Here is a 21,087-nt window from a genome sequence, read left to right on the forward strand (position 1 = left end):
GACTGATGCATTCAAATGTTTATTTCATTTAATTTTGATGATTTGAAGTGGCAACAAATGAAAATCCAAAATTCCGTGTGTCACAAAATTAGAATATTGTGTAAGGGTTACATTTTGAAGACACCTGGTGCCACAAACTAATCAGCTGATTAACTCAGAACACCTGCAAAGGGCTTTAAATGGTCTCTCAGTCCAGTTCTGAAGCCTACACAAACATGGGGAAGACTTCAGATTTGACAGCTGTCCAAAAGGCAACCATCGACACATTGCACAAGGAGGGAAAGACACAAAAGGTTATTGCTGAAGAGGCTGGCTGTTCTCAGAGCTCTGTGTCCAAACACATTAATGGAGAGGCAAAGGGAAGGAAAAACTGTGGTCAGAAAAAGTGTACAAGCGATAGGGATCACCGCGCCCTGGTCAAGATTGTGAAAAAAAACCCATTCAAAAATGTGGGGGAGATTCAGAAGGAGTGGACAGCTGCTGGAGTCAGTGCTTCAAGATCCACCATCAAGAGACGCTTGAAAGACATGGGTTTCAACTGCCGCATACCTCGTGTCAAGCCACTGTTGACCAAGAAACAGCGCGCAAAGCGCCTCACCTGGGCTAAGGAAAAAAAGAGCTGGACTGTTGCTGAGTGGTCCAAAGTCATGTTTTCTGACGAAAGCAAATTTTGCATTTCCTTTGGAAATCGAGGTCCCAGAGTCTGGAGGAAGACAGGAGAGGCACAGGATCCACGTTGCCTGAAGTCTAGTGTAAAGTTTCCACCATCAGTGATGGTTTGGGGTGCCATGTCATCTGCTGGTGTCGGTCCACTCTGTTTCCTGAGATCCAGGGTCAACGCAGCCGTCTACCAGCAAGTTTTAGAGCACTTCATGCTTCCTGCTGCTGACCTGCTCTATGGAGATGGAGATTTCAAGTTCCAACAGGACTTGGCGCCTGCACACAGCGCAAAATCTACCCGTGCCTAGTTTACGGACCATGGTATTTCTGTTCTAAATTGGCCCGCCAACTCCCCTGACCTTAGCCCCATAGAAAATCTGTGGGGTATTGTGAAAAGGAAGATGCAGAATGCCAGACCCAAAAACGCAGAAGAGTTGAAGGCCACTATCAGAGCAACCTGGCCTCTCATAACACCTGAGCAGTGCCAAAAACTCATCGACTCCATGCCACGCCGCATTAACGCAGTAATTGAGGCAAAAGGAGCTCCAACCAAGTATTGAGTATTGGACATGCTCATATTTTTCATTTTCATACTTTTCAGTTGGCCAACATTTCTAAAAATCCCTTTTTTGTATTAGCCTTAAGTAATATTCTAATTTTGTGACACACGGAATTTTGGATTTTCATTTGTTGCCACTTCAAATCATCAAAATTAAATGAAATAAACATTTGAATGCATTAGTCTGTGTGCAATGAATAAATATAATGTACAAGTTACACCTTTTGAATGCAATTACTGAAATAAATCAAGTTTTTCAAAATATTCTAATTTACTGGCTTTTACCTGTGTGTGTATATATATATATATATATATATATATATATACATATATTTGTACATATATACACACGTACTGTATACTCAGTGGCCTCGGTAGGTTGTAAGTTCAAACCCCGGCCAAGTCATACCAAAGACTATAAAAACGTGACCCATTAACTCCCTGCTTGGCACTCAGCATCAAGGGTTGGAATTGGGTGTTAAATCACCAAATATGATTCCCGGGCGCGGCCACCGCTGCTGCCCACTGCTCCCCTCACCTCCCAGCGGGTGATCAAGGGTGATGGGTCAAATGCAGAGGACAAATTTCACCACACCTAGTGTGTGTGTGACAATCATTGGTACTTTAACTTAACTTAACTTAATATGTATTTACACATATATATCTACCTATACGTATATACATGTAAAAACATGTATATACATACAATATTTGATGTGTGTCATAGTACATGCATCTTTATGCAGATTCAGCAGCTCTATCTTAGTTACATAAAAATTGCTAATGAAATATAAATCTGCTTCCTTTGCTGCTCACCAATCTTTCAGTCCGATTATGCTACCAAGTGGAAAGAAAGTGTACTGCAGGCAGGAAGACGAAAATTGTGATGAAAGAAAATTATTATTATTAATACTCAATAACCCTTTTATAGGACCTTGCTTATAAATAAAACAATAAATCAATATAATGATTATATAAACACACACACATATATACATACATATATACACACATATTTATACATACAGTCGTGGTCAAAAGTTTACATACACTTGTAAAGAACATAATGTCATGGCTGTCTTAAGTTTCCAATAATTTCTACAACTCTTATTTTTTTGTGATAGAGTGATTGGAGCACATACTTGTTGGTCACAAAAAACATTCATGAAGTTTGGTTCTTTTATGAATTTATTATGGGTCTACTGAAAATGTGACCAAATCTGCTGGGTCAAAAGTATACATACAGCAATGTTAATATTTGGTTACATGTCCCTAGGCAAGTTTCACTGCAATAAGGCGCTTTTGGTAGCCATCCACAAGCTTCTGGCAGAATTTTTGATCACTCCTTGTCACGGTGCGGGCTTGAACCTACTTTTCTCCGGCAGCTGGGTCTGCCAGCACCTCCGTTGACAGCGCGCCGAGACACGCCCACATGCCGGCAAGGCTGTGGGCGATCAACAATCAACACAACTGGGACTGATGAGGGTGAGCTGTATATAGACCAGTGGACCCAAGGATCCTCGCCGGATCTTAATCTTCTGTTCCCTGTTACAGTAAGCTGTCCTGTATCTGGCTTTCCTTGTACATTCTCGCGTTCAGTGTCCTCCCGCTTCCATGCTCATTTGTCCACTGTCTTCTCCCTTTGTGCGCCGCAGAGTTTTCTTCCGTCGCCTTGGTTTCGAGCTGTGTGTTTCGCTCCCTTGTACTCCCCCTGGATCTCGACTGCCTTCCCGGATCTCGACCCGCTCACATGGACACGGACTCTGATGCCTCTCTCTCTCGCCCTGGATCTTTTGCCTCTTTATGGACAGATTCCAGATGTCCTAGGACTGAAAGCAGAACAACAAGATCAAAAGACAAGGGAGGGCGCAAGGGGGAACTGGTGGTGGGTCGCTGTCCCCGGAACTATCCGGCACAAGTCTGGTGGCGGCGGCGAATAGACCGCCGCTGCAGCCGGCGAATCGAACGGCCAAGGAACGGCCAAGGAACGGCCACCTTCTAGGCAGTCAGGAAGGCGGACGCTAGTGGCGCCATAACCACAGCAGCCCACGAGTACCACGGCCATGTCCTGGGTGTCGCTGCTGTTCGCGCAAAAAGCGTCACAGAGGGCACCGCATGCGGTCGGCCAGTCGGAAGTCACGGGAGCGACAATGCAGGAGACGAGGAGGCTGGCGGCGCTGTGGAGATGACCGCCAGAGACGAGGAGGATGATGTCGTCGAAGCCGGAGACGTGGAGGATGTTGTCGTCGAAGCCGGAGACGTGTAAGACGACATCGTAGAAGCCGGAGACGTGGAAGACGACGTCGACGGAGCCGGAGACATGGAAGACAATGTCGTCGGAGCCGGAGACGTGGAAGACGACGTCGTCGCAGCCGGAGACGTGGAAGACGACGTCATCAGAGCCAGAGACGTGGATAACGGTTGAGGAGCTGGCCAAGGTGCTGAAGCATGGGCCAGCCGTGGCGCAGAAGCGGGCGCTGGCTGTGGTGCTGAAGCGGGCACTGGCCGTGGCGCTGAAACGGGCGCTGGCCGTGGTGCTGACTCGGGAACCAGCCTGGGTGCAGGTGCTGGTACAGGGGCCAGTCTTGGAGCTGGTACTGGTTTGAAGGCTAGTCCGGGTGCTGGTACTGGTATGGGCACCAGTCTAGGAGCGGGAGCTGGTACTGGCATGGGCACCAGTCTAGGAGCGGGAGCTGGTACTGGCATAGGCACCAGTCTAGAATCTAGTGCTGGCGTGGGCACCTGCCCAGGAGCGATAGCTGGCGTGGGCACCAGCCCAGGAGCGGGTGCTGGCGTGGGCACCAGCCCAGGAGCGGGTGCTGGCGTGGGAACCAGCCCAGGAGCGGGTGCTGAGGTGGGAACCAGCCCAGGGGCGGGTGTTGAGGTGGGAACCAGCCCAGGAGCGGGTGCTGGCGTGTGAACCAGCCCAGGAGCGGGTGCTTACGTGGGAACCACCCCAGGAGCGCGTGCTGGCGTGGGAACCAGCCCAGGAGCGGGTGCTGACGTGGGAACCAGCCCAGGAGCGCGTGCTGGTAGTCTGGTTGGTGGATGAGGCCAGGCAAACTGAAAGAGTGGTGGTAGTGGGCTTGCCGGTGGTTGCGGCTTGGACTGCCGGAGAACAGGTGGTGGAGGTCTAGCAGGGGGTAGCTTGGCTGAGCGCAGCTGTGCTACCACACCAGCACAGCCACCAGTACCATCCCCCCACCCCTCTGAAAGCGGATGCCAGACGCTTCCGCCAAATCAGGAACAGTCACAAAGGGTGGGAGGCGGGTAGATTCATCCTCCTCACTGGGAAAACTAAATAGTCCATAATGATTTCTTTGAGGAGGGCGTGAAAAAATATCTTTAAAAGCAGAGTGGAATGCGAAAGACATAGTAAAAAAAAAAAACTATACAAAAAAAATCACTGGGAACGGGGCTAGAGTCACTGGGGGCGGGGCTAAGGAACTGTGCCGTCTGGTCCCTAATAATGTATATATTATATATATATATATATATATATATATATATATATATATATATATATATATATATATATATATATATATATATATATATATATGTATGTGTGTGTGTGGGGGGGGGGGGACACAGTGGGGATGTGGGGTGGGGGCTATATTTATATTCTGTACATTACATGTTGCACAAGTTAATGGTGCAGGACAATGTTTAAACCTTCTCTATAAATTAATAAAATGTAATATTCAGCCTGCTAATCATTCTGTAATTGAGGACTCAACCAGAACATGTTATAAATTAATTTACATAATATTTCAGCCTGCCGGAAAAATCGCCCACCCCCAACCCGCCCTCATATTACTAAACTGATGTACTATCATTTCTTTAGGTGCAAATATCACAGACTAACATTACAAAACATCTCTGACAAAGCATGATCGTAATGGAAAACATTTTTATTTTCTTCATGTCAAAGAGTTTCACCTAAATTACCAAAATACCTGTGGGGGTGGTGGCGTGGTTAGGGGTATGGTCAATATGACGTTATCACATGCCATTTGCTATGATGCATATATTCTTTGAAAAGGGTTATAAATATACATTTAAAAGAAATCTCTTAGGAGATGAATTAACATATATTTTTTTCTTACATATCGTTTTGTTCTATTTTTAAATTGTTGCTGCTTATTGTACAATGTACTATGTTGAGACTTTTTTTTTCTAGAGATTTCTCCAATCCTTTCAGTTCTTTCAGTCCTTTCTTTAATAAAACCGATTGTCAACAAATCTAGCATCTATTCTGGCTTTATTGGAGACTGTACTGGTGTTTGGAGACTGTTTAGATTCTGTTGCACCATGTCCGTGAGGAAAGCACACTTGTTTGGCGTTGTTGGGAGCCTTTCTCTCATTAAAAGCCGCCAGTGTCATCTTAAATTGTCAAGATGTCTGTCTGCGGGTGTATCTCCAATATATTAAATGATGTCCACAGCGCGGACATGCTGCTTCCGCTCCAGACAACCCTGTGCGTGTAGCTTACGTCATCACATCAAGTTTGGGAGCACTGTTCCGGTGATTAAAGTACGTCTTTCTCCGGACAAATTTTTGGTGCATCATTAGTCAAAAATGCGTAAATAATAAACTATATTTAGCCCTAATACTGTAACTTCCTGCTGGTGTTAATGTGTATGTCAGTGTGTTATGGTGGTCAAATTCAAGACAAAGTTATGTTTTTTTACTGGTGCACAAAATGAACAGTGCATGAACATCACATTGTTCAAAGAACAAAACCAACACAGTGCATGAACTCACAACAAATTACACACCTTACACACATTACCATGAATTGATTAACGTGGACCCCGACTTAAACAAGTGGAAAAACTTATTGGAGTGTTACCATTTAGTGGTTAATTGTACGGAATATGTACTGTACTGTGCAAACTGTACAGTTTCATATAATGTATTCTTTTCCTTTGCAATCTACTAGTAAAAGTTTCAATCGATCAATCAAACAACCTGCAAATCAGATGGAAAATTAGAGGGAACATTGTTTTGGGGGTATCCATAATAGGGTGATAGGGAGAAGGTCTTATTTACACGATAAGTCAGATGTGTCTTGACCTATGTTCGATTGAACCCAGGTTAAGAACCACTGATCTAAATGTTATGTTATCACTTATGTCATCTTACTTACTAAACCAGTCACAGTAACAATCTAAATGTTATGTTATCACTTATGTCATCTTACTTACTAAATCAGTCACAGTAACAATCTAAATGTTATGTTATCACTTATGTCATCTTACTTACTAAATCAGTCACAGTAACAATCTAAATGTTATATTATCACTAAGTCATCTTACTTACTTAATCAGTCACAGTAACAATCTAAATGTTATTGTCATAACTTGAACATGAATAAACAAAAACTTACTTGGAAAAGCATGGAACTATGGCATGGAATGAGCATAATCAGAGTGATGACGCCAGGCCGACTACCTGGCAACTACAGGCTTAAATAGTCATGTGATGATTGAAAACAGGTGCATGAGTCCAACACGTGACACAGGTGAAACTAATGGTCGTCATGGTGACAAAACAAACAAGGATGCGTAAAAAAACAGGAACGACAGAGTTTTAACCAAACACAACATAACTAAACTAGACATGATCACAAGACATGACAGTTATGTTGTCACTTATGTCATCTTACTTACTAAATCATTCACAGTAACAATCTAAATGTTATGTTATCACTTATGTCATCTTACTTACTAAATCATTCACAGTAACAATCTAAATGTTATGTTATCACTTATGTCATCTTACTTACTAAATCAGTCACAGTAACAATCTAAATGTTATTGTCATAACTTGAACATGAATAAACAAAAACTTACTTGGAAAAGCATGGAACTATGGCATGGAATGAGCATAATCAGAGTGATGACGCCAGGCCGACTACCTGGCAACTACAGGCTTAAATAGTCATGTGATGATTGAAAACAGGTGCATGAGTCCAACACGTGACACAGGTGAAACTAATGGTCGTCATGGTGACAAAACAAACAAGGATGCGTAAAAAAACAGGAACGACAGAGTTTTAACCAAACACAACATAACTAAACTAGACATGATCACAAGACATGACAGTTATGTTGTCACTTATGTCATCTTACTTACTAAATCATTCACAGTAGCAATCTAAATGTTATGTTATCACTTATGTCATCTTACTTACTAAATCATTCACAGTAACAATCTAAATGTTATGTTATCACTTATGTCATCTTACTTACTAAATCATTCACAGTAACAATCTAAATGTTATGTTATCACTTATGTCATCTTACTGACTTAATCATTCACAGTAACAATCTAAATGTTTTGTTATCACTTATGTCATCTTACTTACTAAATCAGTCACAGTAAAAATCTAAATGTTATGTTGCCACTTATGTCATCTTACTGACTTAATCATTCACAGTAACAATCTAAATGTTTTGTTATCACTTATGTCATCTTACTTACTAAACCAGTCACAGTAACAATCTAAATGTTATGTTATCACTTATGTCATCTTACTTACTAAATCAGTCACAGTAACAATCTAAATGTTATGTTATCACTTATGTCATCTTACTTACTAAATCAGTCACAGTAACAATCTAAATGTTATGTTATCACTTATGTCATCTTACTTACTAAATCAGTCACAGTAACAATCTAAATGTTATATTATCACTAAGTCATCTTACTTACTTAATCAGTCACAGTAACAATCTAAATGTTATTGTCATAACTTGAACATGAATAAACAAAAACTTACTTGGAAAAGCATGGAACTATGGCATGGAATGAGCATAATCAGAGTGATGACGCCAGGCCGACTACCTGGCAACTACAGGCTTAAATAGTCATGTGATGATTGAAAACAGGTGCATGAGTCCAACACGTGACACAGGTGAAACTAATGGTCGTCATGGTGACAAAACAAACAAGGATGCGTAAAAAACAGGAACGACAGAGTTTTAACCAAACACAACATAACTAAACTAGACATGATCACAAGACGTGACAGTTATGTTGTCACTTATGTCATCTTACTTACTAAATCATTCACAGTAACAATCTAAATGTTATGTTATCACTTATGTCATCTTACTTACTAAATCAGTCACAGTAACAATCTAAATGTTATGTTATCACTTATGTCATCTTACTTACTAAATCAGTCACAGTAACAATCTAAATGTTATGTTATCACTTATGTCATCTTACTTACTAAATCAGTCACAGTAACAATCTAAATGTTATATTATCACTAAGTCATCTTACTTACTTAATCAGTCACAGTAACAATCTAAATGTTATTGTCATAACTTGAACATGAATAAACAAAAACTTACTTGGAAAAGCATGGAACTATGGCATGGAATGAGCATAATCAGAGTGATGACGCCAGGCCGACTACCTGGCAACTACAGGCTTAAATAGTCATGTGATGATTGAAAACAGGTGCATGAGTCCAACACGTGACACAGGTGAAACTAATGGTCGTCATGGTGACAAAACAAACAAGGATGCGTAAAAAAACAGGAACGACAGAGTTTTAACCAAACACAACATAACTAAACTAGACATGATCACAAGACATGACAGTTATGTTGTCACTTATGTCATCTTACTTACTAAATCATTCACAGTAACAATCTAAATGTTATGTTATCACTTATGTCATCTTACTTACTAAATCATTCACAGTAACAATCTAAATGTTATGTTATCACTTATGTCATCTTACTGACTTAATCATTCACAGTAACAATCTAAATGTTTTGTTATCACTTATGTCATCTTACTTACTAAATCAGTCACAGTAAAAATCTAAATGTTATGTTGCCACTTATGTCATCTTACTTACTAAATCAGTCACAGTAAAAATCTAAATGTTATGTTGCCACTTATGTCATCTTACTTACTAAATCAGTCACAGTAAAAATCTAAATGTTATGTTGCCACTTATGTCATCTTACTTACTAAACCAGTCACAGTAACAATCTAAATGTTTTGTTATCACTTATGTCATCTTACTTACTAAATCAGTCACAGTAAAAATCTAAATGTTATGTTGCCACTTATGTCATCTTACTTACTAAATCAGTCACAGTAAAAATCTAAATGTTATGTTGCCACTTATGTCATCTTACTTACTCAATGAGTCACAGTAACAATCTAAATGTTATGTTATTACTTATGTCATCTTACTTACTAAATCGGTCACAGTAACAATCTAAATGTTATGTTATCACTTATGTCATCTTACTTACTAAATCATTCACAGTAACAATCTAAATGTTTTGTTATCACTTATGTCATCTTACTTACTAAACCAGTCACAGTAACAATCTAAATGTTATGTTATCACTTATGTCATCTTACTTACTAAATCAGTCACAGTAACAATCTAAATGTTATGTTATCACTTATGTCATCTTACTTACTAAATCAGTCACAGTAACAATCTAAATGTTATGTTATCACTTATGTCATCTTACTTACTAAATCAGTCACAGTAACAATCTAAATGTTATATTATCACTAAGTCATCTTACTTACTTAATCAGTCACAGTAACAATCTAAATGTTATTGTCATAACTTGAACATGAATAAACAAAAACTTACTTGGAAAAGCATGGAACTATGGCATGGAATGAGCATAATCAGAGTGATGACGCCAGGCCGACTACCTGGCAACTACAGGCTTAAATAGTCATGTGATGATTGAAAACAGGTGCATGAGTCCAACACGTGACACAGGTGAAACTAATGGTCGTCATGGTGACAAAACAAACAAGGATGCGTAAAAAACAGGAACGACAGAGTTTTAACCAAACACAACATAACTAAACTAGACATGATCACAAGACATGACAGTTATGTTGTCACTTATGTCATCTTACTTACTAAACCAGTCACAGTAACAATCTAAATGTTATGTTATCACTTATGTCATCTTACTTACTAAATCAGTCACAGTAACAATCTAAATGTTATGTTATCACTGCACCTTAACCGTAATCCGAACACGGAAGTCAAGCACCAACCACCTCTAGAACGACATGAGCAGCAGGTGTTTGCTGCAGGGATGTGGTCTCCTCACAGCGGAAAATAGTCCTTTCTTGTCGGGAGAACAACTTGTCATGGCTTTGAACCTTATATTTCCATAAAGTAGACTTTCTTTTGTCCATTTCTGCTCGCTTGTGGCTCATCACCAGCAAATGAACTGCAGCCAAGTTCCCCCTCTACGGCACAGCCCGAGGGTCAAAAAGGAAGTGTTCGCGTTAATTGTCCGTTAAAAAAATTAGTGCCAATATTTAAATTTATAGTTAACGCGTTATTATCGTGTTAACTTTGACAACCCTAATACACACACACACACACACACACACACACACACACACACACACACACACACACACACACACACACACACACACACACACACACACACACACACACACACACACACACACACGTAACACAATAATATGAACATACAACAGAAATATCAATATAAGGCCTCCTGATTGGCCTGCAGAAAAGCACAAGTAAAGTTTGCACAGAACAAACCAACACAGGAAGTGGAAGAAAAGTAAGAGCGTTCGACAGGAGGGAATATAAACCAAAGTGAAAAAACAGTACTGTACATAACATGTACTGTACTGACATGTACATTAAAATGAAATGTTTTTTTCATCATTATGCATATGAATGACAAATACATATATTACCATATTCATTGTACAACATTAATAACCATCATATCTGGATATGGATAGTACATACTGCAAGTACGCACAATCATATCCAAAATGAATATGATGATTTCTATCATTAGATATGAATAACAAAGCGTGTAAATGTGAGAATAAAATATTTCATTGAGTGTCAAGTTTGTGACAAAACTGGGAAGTGTGTTGTTGTGTTGTGTAGCAGGATGTTGCAAAAGTGTTGTGTAACAAAAGTGTGTTGGACTCAAAGTCCAGTGCCAAGGAAATACTGCTCCTACTTAGACTTTACATTTACTAGTAAGTACTTTTACTTTATACCTACTTCAAAGTACTTGTATTCGACACTTAACAATATCTATGCTTACTTCACATTTACCAACTTGCACTTTTACTTCATGTTTACCAACTTGTACTTTTACTTCTTATTTACCAATAAGTACTTTTATTTATTATTGACCGAATGAACTTCTACTTCTACAAGCTACAGGTAAAAGCCAGTAAATTAGAATATTTTGAAAAACGTGATTTATTTCAATAATTGCATTCAAAAGGTGTAACAATATTTGATCACAACTCTGGTCTCATAATTGCGTCATTTAGCCACAATGTTTGTCAACGATTTAGTTTGTCTTCATGTAAAGTTATCACGTACTTAGGAACATTTCTTAATGTAAAAAGTACTCACATGTAAATATGAAGTAGAAGTACTTATTGGTAAGTATAAAGTATAAGTACTTACTGGTAAATATACAATATTTATAGGTAGGTATAAAGTAAAAGTACTCACTTATAAATATAAAGTAAAAGTACTTAGGTATTTGAAATAGAAGTACTTATTGGTAAATAGAGAGTAAAAACAGTACTGGTAAATACAGGTAAAAGCCAGTAAATTAGAATATTTTGAAAAACTTGATTTATTTCAGTAATTGCATTCAAAAGGTGTAACTTGTACATTATATTTATTCATTGCACACAGACTGATGCATTCAAATGTTTATTTCATTTAATTTTGATGATTTGAAGTGGCAACAAATGAAAATCCAAAATTCCGTGTGTCACAAAATTAGAATATTACTTAAGGCTAATACAAAAAAGGGATTTTTAGAAATGTTGGCCAACTGAAAAGTATGAAAATGAAAAATATGAGCATGTACAATACTCAATACTTGGTTGGAGCTCCTTTTGCCTCAATTACTGCGTTAATGCGGCGTGGCATGGAGTCGATGAGTTTCTGGCACTGCTCAGGTGTTATGAGAGCCCAGGTTGCTCTGATAGTGGCCTTCAACTCTTCTGTGTTTTTGGGTCTGGCATTCTGCATCTTCCTTTTCACAATACCCCACAGATTTTCTATGGGGCTAAGGTCAGGGGAGTTGGCGGGCCAATTTAGAACAGAAATACCATGGTCCGTAAACCAGGCACGGGTAGATTTTGCGCTGTGTGCAGGCGCCAAGTCCTGTTGGAACTTGAAATCTCCATCTCCATAGAGCAGGTCAGCAGCAGGAAGCATGAAGTGCTCTAAAACTTGCTGGTAGACGGCTGCGTTGACCCTGGATCTCAGGAAACAGAGTGGACCGACACCAGCAGATGACATGGCACCCCAAACCATCACTGATGGTGGAAACTTTACACTAGACTTCAGGCAACGTGGATCCTGTGCCTCTCCTGTCTTCCTCCAGACTCTGGGACCTCGATTTCCAAAGGAAATGCAAAATTTGCATGGTTGGGTGATGGTTTGGGGTGCCATGTCATCTGCTGGTGTCGGTCCACTCTGTTTCCTGAGATCCAGGGTCAACGCAGCCGTCTACCAGCAAGTTTTAGAGCACTTCATGCTTCTTGCTGCTGACCTGCTCTATGGAGATGGAGATTTCAAGTTCCAACAGGACTTGGCGCCTGCACACAGCGCAAAATCTACCCGTGCCTGGTTTACGGACCATGGTATTTCTGTTCTAAATTGGCCCGCCAACTCCCCTGACCTTAGCCCCATAGAAAATCTGTGGGGTATTGTGAAAAGGAAGATGCAGAATGCCAGACCCAAAAACACAGAAGAGTTGAAGGCCACTATCAGAGCAACCTGGCCTCTCATAACACCTGAGCAGTGCCAGAAACTCATCGACTCCATGCCACGCCGCATTAACGCAGTAATTGAGGCAAAAGGAGCTCCAACCAAGTATTGAGTATTGTACATGCTCATATTTTTCATTTTCATACTTTTCAGTTGGCCAACATTTCTAAAAATCCCTTTTTTGTATTAGCCTTAAGTAATATTCTAATTTTGTGACACACGGAATTTTGGATTTTCATTTGTTGCCACTTCAAATCATCAAAATTAAATGAAATAAACATTTGAATGCATCAGTCTGTGTGCAATGAATAAATATAATGTACAAGTTACACCTTTTGAATGCAATTACTGAAATAAATCAAGTTTTTCAAAATATTCTAATTTACTGGCTTTTACCTGTATTTACCAGTACTGTTTTTACTCTCTATTTACCAATAAGTACTTCTATTTCAAATACCTAAGTACTTTTACTTTATATTTATAAGTGAGTACTTTTACTTTATACCTACCTATAAATATTGTATATTTACCAGTAAGTACTTATACTTTATACTTACCAATAAGTACTTCTACTTCATATTTACATGTGAGTACTTTTTACATTAAGAAATGTTCCTAAGTACGTGATAACTTTACATGAAGACAAACTAAATCGTTGACAAACATTGTGGCTAAATGACGCAATTATGAGACCAGAGTTGTGATCAAATATTGTTGTTGTCCTGTAAAGAACCCATACCTATTTAACGCAGGTTTTAAATTGTGTCTGTCATTCACAATATTATGTAAGGCAAAAACATATACGTTTCTTTTTTTATGCATTCTAAATAATAAATAAACGTTAGCAAAAGTCAGCTAACAATGCAGCTAATAGGAGTACACTATTGCACCTATGAAAGCCAATAAGTAACATCCAAAAAGCACCAACAATACTCCATTTACATGTCGTGACCTGAATATTAACCAAGTATTAGCAATTTTGTTATAATAAGCCCTAATGCAGAGGAAATACTTTTAGCGGCACTGTGATCACAGAGAGCTAACAAGCTTATGCTGCTATGTTGACATATTGAGCTGCTGCATCGCCTCTGAGTTGGTGAAAGTTAATTCTAGATTATAAATCATGCCTCTCACCTGGATAGTAGAAGGTCAACTTTGACATCCAACTTAGACCCGGAGATGGCGAGAAAGACACAAAAAGACGTTGTTTTTTTTAACTCTACATGTAAGGGGGAAGAAATAAACATGCCATCATTCTTTATCCCAGTGAGAGCAGATAGTATACAGTAAGTGACTGTTTTATTATGTTGATGGTTTATATATGTTGTTTAGCACTTAGCAATACTGCTACATGATGCTTAGTGTTCGACTAAAGCCGCATCTGTTGAAAAAACAGATATGAAAGAAGAATATGAAATAGTTATGATAGGAAACAGCCATCAAGTTTGTGTAACATTGTTATGTTAAAGAGACAAAAATGTGCATTATGTATTTTATTATATATTATTTATTCATGAGGAAGAGATTATTAAACACTTATAATCTTATTCCGCCATAAGATGTTTTTTTTCTATTGATTATGATATTTCTATTATGTGATCTGTTTTTAGATGAAACCCATGGGTGTTGTTGCACGCTACAATAATTACTTAATAGGAATTGTGTACACTACCAGAGGTACATCATCAACACGTGTCTATAAATGTCACTTTTAGTCAGCTGTGTGTGAGTATTTCATATTTTATCATTTGCAGATTGTATTTAGTGTTTATGAATTATGGAGAAAAAAAATTCTACTTATGTTTGTCCAGAAGTCATACAGCTGATAAACATAACCGAGTCACTTTCTCTCTTGCTGGACAATTATGTTATTCATTTATTTTGTTATTCATTATTTCATAAAGTTATGGCGTTATTTTTTATGTTGCTTGTGATTTGTAAAATGATTTTTATCACTGCAGGATGTTGCAGTATAGAAATACTTTTAGATCGCATTTATGTTTTGTTAGTTGCATTAAATTATGCATTTTTTACTTGTACTCTCACTTGAGTACAATATACTCTGATCATCCATCTCTCAACTGTTGCAGTATAAGTCCTGTCATGTTCTCATCAGAGGACATGATTAATGTTGAGGCAGCTGGACAAAAGTAGTCATCATTTTTTTTTTTTTTACTAAATTTTTATTGACATCCAGCATCAGACATTCCTATCTATTAAATCATATTCACATACATCATATATCTGTTGTCTGCCCTAAATGTCAACATATTTTTGGTTTATATCCCAACCATACCACCCCCCCCCCCCCCCCCCCCCCCCAAAAATAGAAAGAAAGAGCAAAAAAAAACAAAGTAATATCTACAAATATGTATTTGTAGACAAAATTAATTTTAATTATTATACATTGCTAAGCACAAACATATGAAATGAAGTTTTATTATCCGCTGCAGTGAACTATGAACCATGACGCAAACAGTATTACACAATTTCCTTATGGTGTTTGATCGTCAACATGCAGCGACTGCATCACTTCATATTTCATCTTTGGTGTCAGCAGGATGTTGAAAGGCAGCAAGTGGATTCTTCAGCTGGCTTCTATTAGCGTGTTTGTGCAGGTACGTTAGCTCAATGCTAATTATGTCACTAAAGATTGTATTCAAAATGTATCGTTACATTGTGCAGGTGTACCTAATGAAGAGTCCTGTCATGGAAAAGAAGCGTAATAATAGACTTAGACTGAGACTTAGACTTTGACTTCCTTTTTATTGTCATTCAGATTTGAACTTTACAGTACAGATAAGAACGACATTTCGTTACATAAGCTCATGGTAGTGCAGGATAAAAAAGCAATAAGGTGCATAAATAAATAAATAAATATATATAAATAATATATATAATATATATATAAAATAAATAAATATATATAAATATATATAAATAAATAAATAGATTACTGTACAGATAAATATATTGCACTTTTTCACATGCGTCCACGTTTATGGATGTATGTTATATTGTCTTTTTTATTCCAGCGAGTTAATCCATTTTGGGGGGAGTTGAGGGGATAATTTAATTATGATGCGTTCAAGAGTCTTACGGCCTGAGGGAAGAAGCTGTTACAGAACCTGGAGGTTCTGCTTCGGAGGCTGCGGAACCTCTCTCTAGAGTCCAGCAGTGAAAACAGTCCTTGGTGGGTGTGGGAGGAGTCTTTGCAGATTTTCTGAGCCCTGGTCAGGCAGCGGCTTTTTGCGATCTCCTGGATAGGAGGAAGAGGAGTCCTGATGATCTTTTCCGCCGTCCTCACCACTCTCTGGAGAGACTTCCAGTCTGAGGCATTGCAGGCTCCAGTCCAGACAGAGATGCTGTTGGTCAGCAGGCTCTCTATAGTGCCTCTGTAGAATGTGGTGATAATTTCATCATTAATAAATTTATACAATGCAAAAAGTGACCTGTTCGTTCAAAAATAACAAATATTAATTTATTTTGTGCTAAGAAACAAACTTGAGTTGTTTTCTGTCTTTTAGTTGCTCACAAACCTCCTCCAAGGAGTTAGGGTTACCACTTTACCACTTTACCACTGTGCTACAGCACAAGTGAGAGGTCATTGAGATCGATCGATTGATCTCGATGACGGACACAGGGTAGAGGGACAGAGTAGAGAGACAGAAGAGATGGACACAGCGAAGAAGGACAAAGTGGAAAGACAGAGTAGAGTGACAGAAGAGATAGGGTCAGAGTAAAAGGACAGAGTAGAGGGATAGAGTAGAGACAGAGTAGATGAACAGAGGAGACAGGGACAGAGTACAAGGACAGAGTAAAAAAACAGAGGAGAGGGACAGTAGAGGGACAGAGTAGAGAGACTAAGGAGATATGGACAGTAGAAGTACAGAGTACAAAGACAGAGTAGAGCAGACCTGGGCAAATTAAGGCCTGGGGGCCACATGTGGCCCGTTAAACTTGGCGTGGTGGGTAGAGCAGCCGTGCCAGAAACTTGAGGGTTGCAGGTTCGCTCCCCGCCTCTTGCCATCCAAATCACTTCACCCTTGCCCGCAGTGCCGCTCACACTAGTGAATGAATGATGGGTGGTGGTCGGAGGGGCCGTAGGCAGAAACTGGCAGCTACAATTCCGTCAGTCTACCCCAGGGCAGCTGTGGCTACAATGTGGAGTGAATGTAAAGTGAATAAATGATGGGTTCTCACTTTTCTGTGAAGTGCTTTGGGTGTCTTGAAAAAGTGCTATATCTAATCCATTATTATTATTATTATTATATATCAGATGTATCAAATTGTGGGTCTTTTTTGTCTTTTAGCCTTCACATTCATATTTCGCTGTTTGTTGCATTTTGTTGCGTTTCGCTTGATTGTAAAATATGTTGATCGAGAGAGGGTGTGACGTTCATATGTTGGCAATATTCAGTGTTTTATCGTTCATAGTTAATATTGTAAATCCCATATTCTTTATTTTCATGTACATTCTAGGTGTCTCACTCAGTAAAAACATTTAAAATTCCATTCTGTTTTTTAAGGTGGTCTGTCATAACGTTTTTAGCTTTCAATCAGACATTATTGTGAGGTTTTGTGTTAGTGTTCTAAAAATCAGATATACCAGCCCCCAGACACATTTTTCTCTCAAAATTTGCCCCCCCCCCCCCCCGAGGCGAAATAATTGCCCAGGCCTGGAGTAGAGGGACACAGAGTAGAGGGACAGAGTAGAGAGACACAGTAGAAGGATAGAGTAAAAGCACAGAGTAGATCGATTGGGACAGAGTAAAAGGACAGTAAAACAACAGAGTAGAGGGACAGTGTCAAAGGGATGGCATAAAAGAACAGAGTAGAAGGACAGAGGAGAGGTAGAGAGAAAGAGAAAATGGAATAGAGGGGAGCAGCTTTGTTTGATATGTGTATAACATACCAACTGCTGTATGCTCTTGAATGCTTGATTTTCATGTATTATTTTAAGTTTCTCTTAAGTAAATGTGCCAACAATCCGTTTCGGTTTTGTTGACAACCTCTTATTTCGACATCAGTCAGCAAATCAGATGGGCGTTGACATAAACAGGTTCCAATAATGCCATTTGTTTCTCGTCCACAGGTTCTAGCATGCTCCTCAGGATGTCAGATCTACGGCCCTGTAGCTGCTTGTCACGGACAGAACCACCTGTGGGTGCCGGCTCTGCCCTCAAACATCAGCCACCTCTACTTAGAGCTCAACTACATCAGCGAGATTAACAGCACATCACTGGAAAATTTGGAGCAGCTGCTGGAACTAGACCTTGGGAAGCAGTTTGTGCCGCTTATAATTCGAAACAACTCTTTTTTCAATCAGACAAAGTTGACACGTTTGGTTCTGGGTAACAATCTTGGCCTGAAACTGGAGCTCCGAGCTTTTGCAGGGCTGGTCCATTTGAAACACCTTTTTATGGACCACTGCCGCTTGACAGACTCCATAATGTCGGACAGATATTTGGAGCCACTTTTGTCCTTAGAATTGCTCAATCTTTTTGGAAACATGATACGAAGACTAAAACCTGGACTTTTCTTTCTCGGTCTGTCAAAGTTGACACAGGTGGACCTCATGCTGAATAAGATTGAACGACTATGCGAGGGGGATCTCGTTGGTTTCAGCGGGAAGTACTTCACACACTTCAACTTAGACTCCAATCACTTGTACAAAATGGCCTCTATCGGTTTCGATTGGAAAAAATGCGGAAACCCGTTTCGAGGAATGGCCTTCAATGTTCTTGACTTATCCACCAGCGGGTTCAACGTCAACACAACTGAACTGTTCTTCAAGGCCATCCAAGGGACCCCTATTGCTCATCTCATATTCTCCGGATTCTTGGGCAAAGGGTTCTCACATGACAACCAACCAGATCCAGACAGGCACACATTTGAAGGTCTGGCAAACAGCTCATTAAGTATTTTCGATTTGTCAAACAATCGAATATTTGCCTTACAGAGGGCAGTCTTTAGTCGTCTGACAACTGCAATAATAATTGACGTGTCGCAAAACAAAATCAATCAAATTAACGGCAACGCCTTCAGTGGTCTCCAGGGGAATGTAAGAATGGTGAACTTGTCCTTCAACATTCTTGGAGAGGTGTATTCTCACACATTTAGTAGTCTGACAGAACTTCGAGTTCTGGATTTGTCTTTTAATAACATTGGAGTATTGGGGGATCAGGTCTTCAAAGGTCTTCCCAAATTACGAGCGTTATATCTGACAGGAAACTCTCTGAGGAACTTGGGTTTTCCCGCATCTTTACCAAACCTGGAATTTCTCCTTCTGGGTGACAATCGCTTGGTAGATCTTTACAATATAGATAAACTCAGCATCAACTCGATCCACATGGACGTGACAAATAACCGATTAACTAACCTGGAGGATGTTTATCGCACATTAACTACTTTTACGCATCTTCGGCAATTCTTCTTCGGTGGTAACTTCATCAAGTGGTGTACACTCGGTCCAAATGTCTCGATGCCTTTTAATCATAGCTTACAAGTACTGGATCTTCATGATAGTTCCTTGCAGGTAGTTTGGGCTCAGGATACATGCCTTGATGTGTTTCATCATCTAAACAATCTGGTCGCTCTGAATTTAAGCTTCAACTCCCTCATGAGTCTCCCACAATCCATTTTCAACGGTCTTAGTTCTATCATAGAGATTGACCTGTCATCCAATGCCTTGACTTATCTCCAGCCCAATCTTTTTCCCGACAGCCTTAAAAGACTTGACCTCTCCAGGAACTTTTTGGCCTCCCCGGATCCCGAGACCTTTAAATCCCTTTTGTTCCTCAGTCTGATGGAAAACCGGTTTCACTGTGACTGTAATCTTCAGGATTTCTTGAAGTGGATGAACGTGACAAATGTAACCTTCTTTAGTTCGGTCGAGGAATACCGATGCGAGTTTCCAGCTGTTCACTACGATCTTCCGCTGCTGAACTACTCCCAGATTGTCGAGCCATGTGAGGTCGATGACGAGCTGGCCGTCCAAGACCTAAAGTTTGCGCTGTTCATCGTCTCTGTCCTCCTCATCCTTTTTGTCACCAACTGTGGGATCGCCTACGCCCGTCTCCGTGGGCGCATCTACATCATCTACAAAAAGGTTGTCGATAGGGTTCTTGAAGGTCCTAAAACGTTGCCTGCTTTGGTGGACGTCCAGTTTGATGCCTACCTCTGCTTCAGCAACACCGACTACAGGTGGGTGGAGGCTGCTTTACTCAAGAAACTGGACAACAAGTTTTCTGAGGAGAACATCCTGCGCTGTTGTTTTGAGGCCAGAGACTTCCTGCCTGGCGAGGACCATATCTCCAACATCAGGGATGCCATCTGGAGCAGTCGCAAGACTGTTTGTGTGGTCTCCAAAGAGTTTCTTAAAGGTATTTTTATTGCAATTCCACAGACTCCTACCAGATGTCTAAGATTTATACCATTTATATTGACTTGATATGTGCTGTTGAGCTCCTAAAATTGTAAAAGTAAAAACAGTTTGTCAGTGAGCTGGCTAAGTTTTAAAGAAGTGCTTAGAATATTTTTCCCAAATCCTCCGAGAAAATTATTGGTTCTCGGTTGAATAACAGTACAAAATATCGTATGAAGACATGAAAATCTAAATGAAAATGTCTAAGGTGTCCTAGAATAGTCGACTATTTAACGAGTCGACTGCCAGGTGGAGCTACAACTAGATCACATGGGCAGGAAGACTCCCTCACTGCTCCAGTAATGATCCTTCTACAGGTTCACCATGCTAAGACTTGTAATTCTTCCAAATAGTCGATAGTAGATAGCCAAGTTTGATCGAATTCTCTGCTATCCGCCAGAGTAGACCGAGAACCTTACTAAACAATCCGATCTCTGCTGGGTTTGAGTTTTTCAGCTTTTTAGCATTTACTTGTGGTGATTCCCATTAACTGTGCTCTAGTTAGCATACATGTAGCATACATGTTAGCAACCAGAGGTGGGTAGAGTACACACAAGTTTTACTCAAATAAGAGTACTGTTATTTTAGAATAATATGACACAAGTGAAAGTAAAAAATTGTCGGCAA

General features: G+C 39.7%; 1 protein-coding gene across 3 annotated transcripts in view; it reads left to right on the forward strand.

Annotated features, from left to right (window-relative positions):
• Positions 1-11,198: 11,198 nt before the first annotated feature.
• The window catches only part of tlr5b (toll-like receptor 5b), a 35,401-nt gene continuing 25,512 nt past the window's right edge, over positions 11,199-21,087 (forward strand). The window contains exons 1-4 of one of the 3 annotated variants that reach the window (XM_061925090.1): positions 11,199-11,269; positions 15,595-15,652; positions 18,130-20,240; positions 20,317-20,419. In XM_061925090.1, coding sequence (XP_061781074.1) covers positions 15,596-15,652; positions 18,130-20,240; positions 20,317-20,419 — 2,271 coding nt within the window. In that variant the 5' untranslated portion in view covers positions 11,199-11,269; position 15,595. Of the gene's footprint in view, positions 11,270-15,591; positions 15,653-18,129; positions 20,420-21,087 lie in introns of all 3 variants that reach the window. The other 2 variants (XM_061925088.1, XM_061925089.1) reach the window with 2 other exon arrangements.

This window comes from Nerophis lumbriciformis, linkage group LG29 (genome assembly GCF_033978685.3).
Source record: "Nerophis lumbriciformis linkage group LG29, RoL_Nlum_v2.1, whole genome shotgun sequence".
Taxonomy (NCBI): domain Eukaryota; kingdom Metazoa; phylum Chordata; class Actinopteri; order Syngnathiformes; family Syngnathidae; genus Nerophis; species Nerophis lumbriciformis.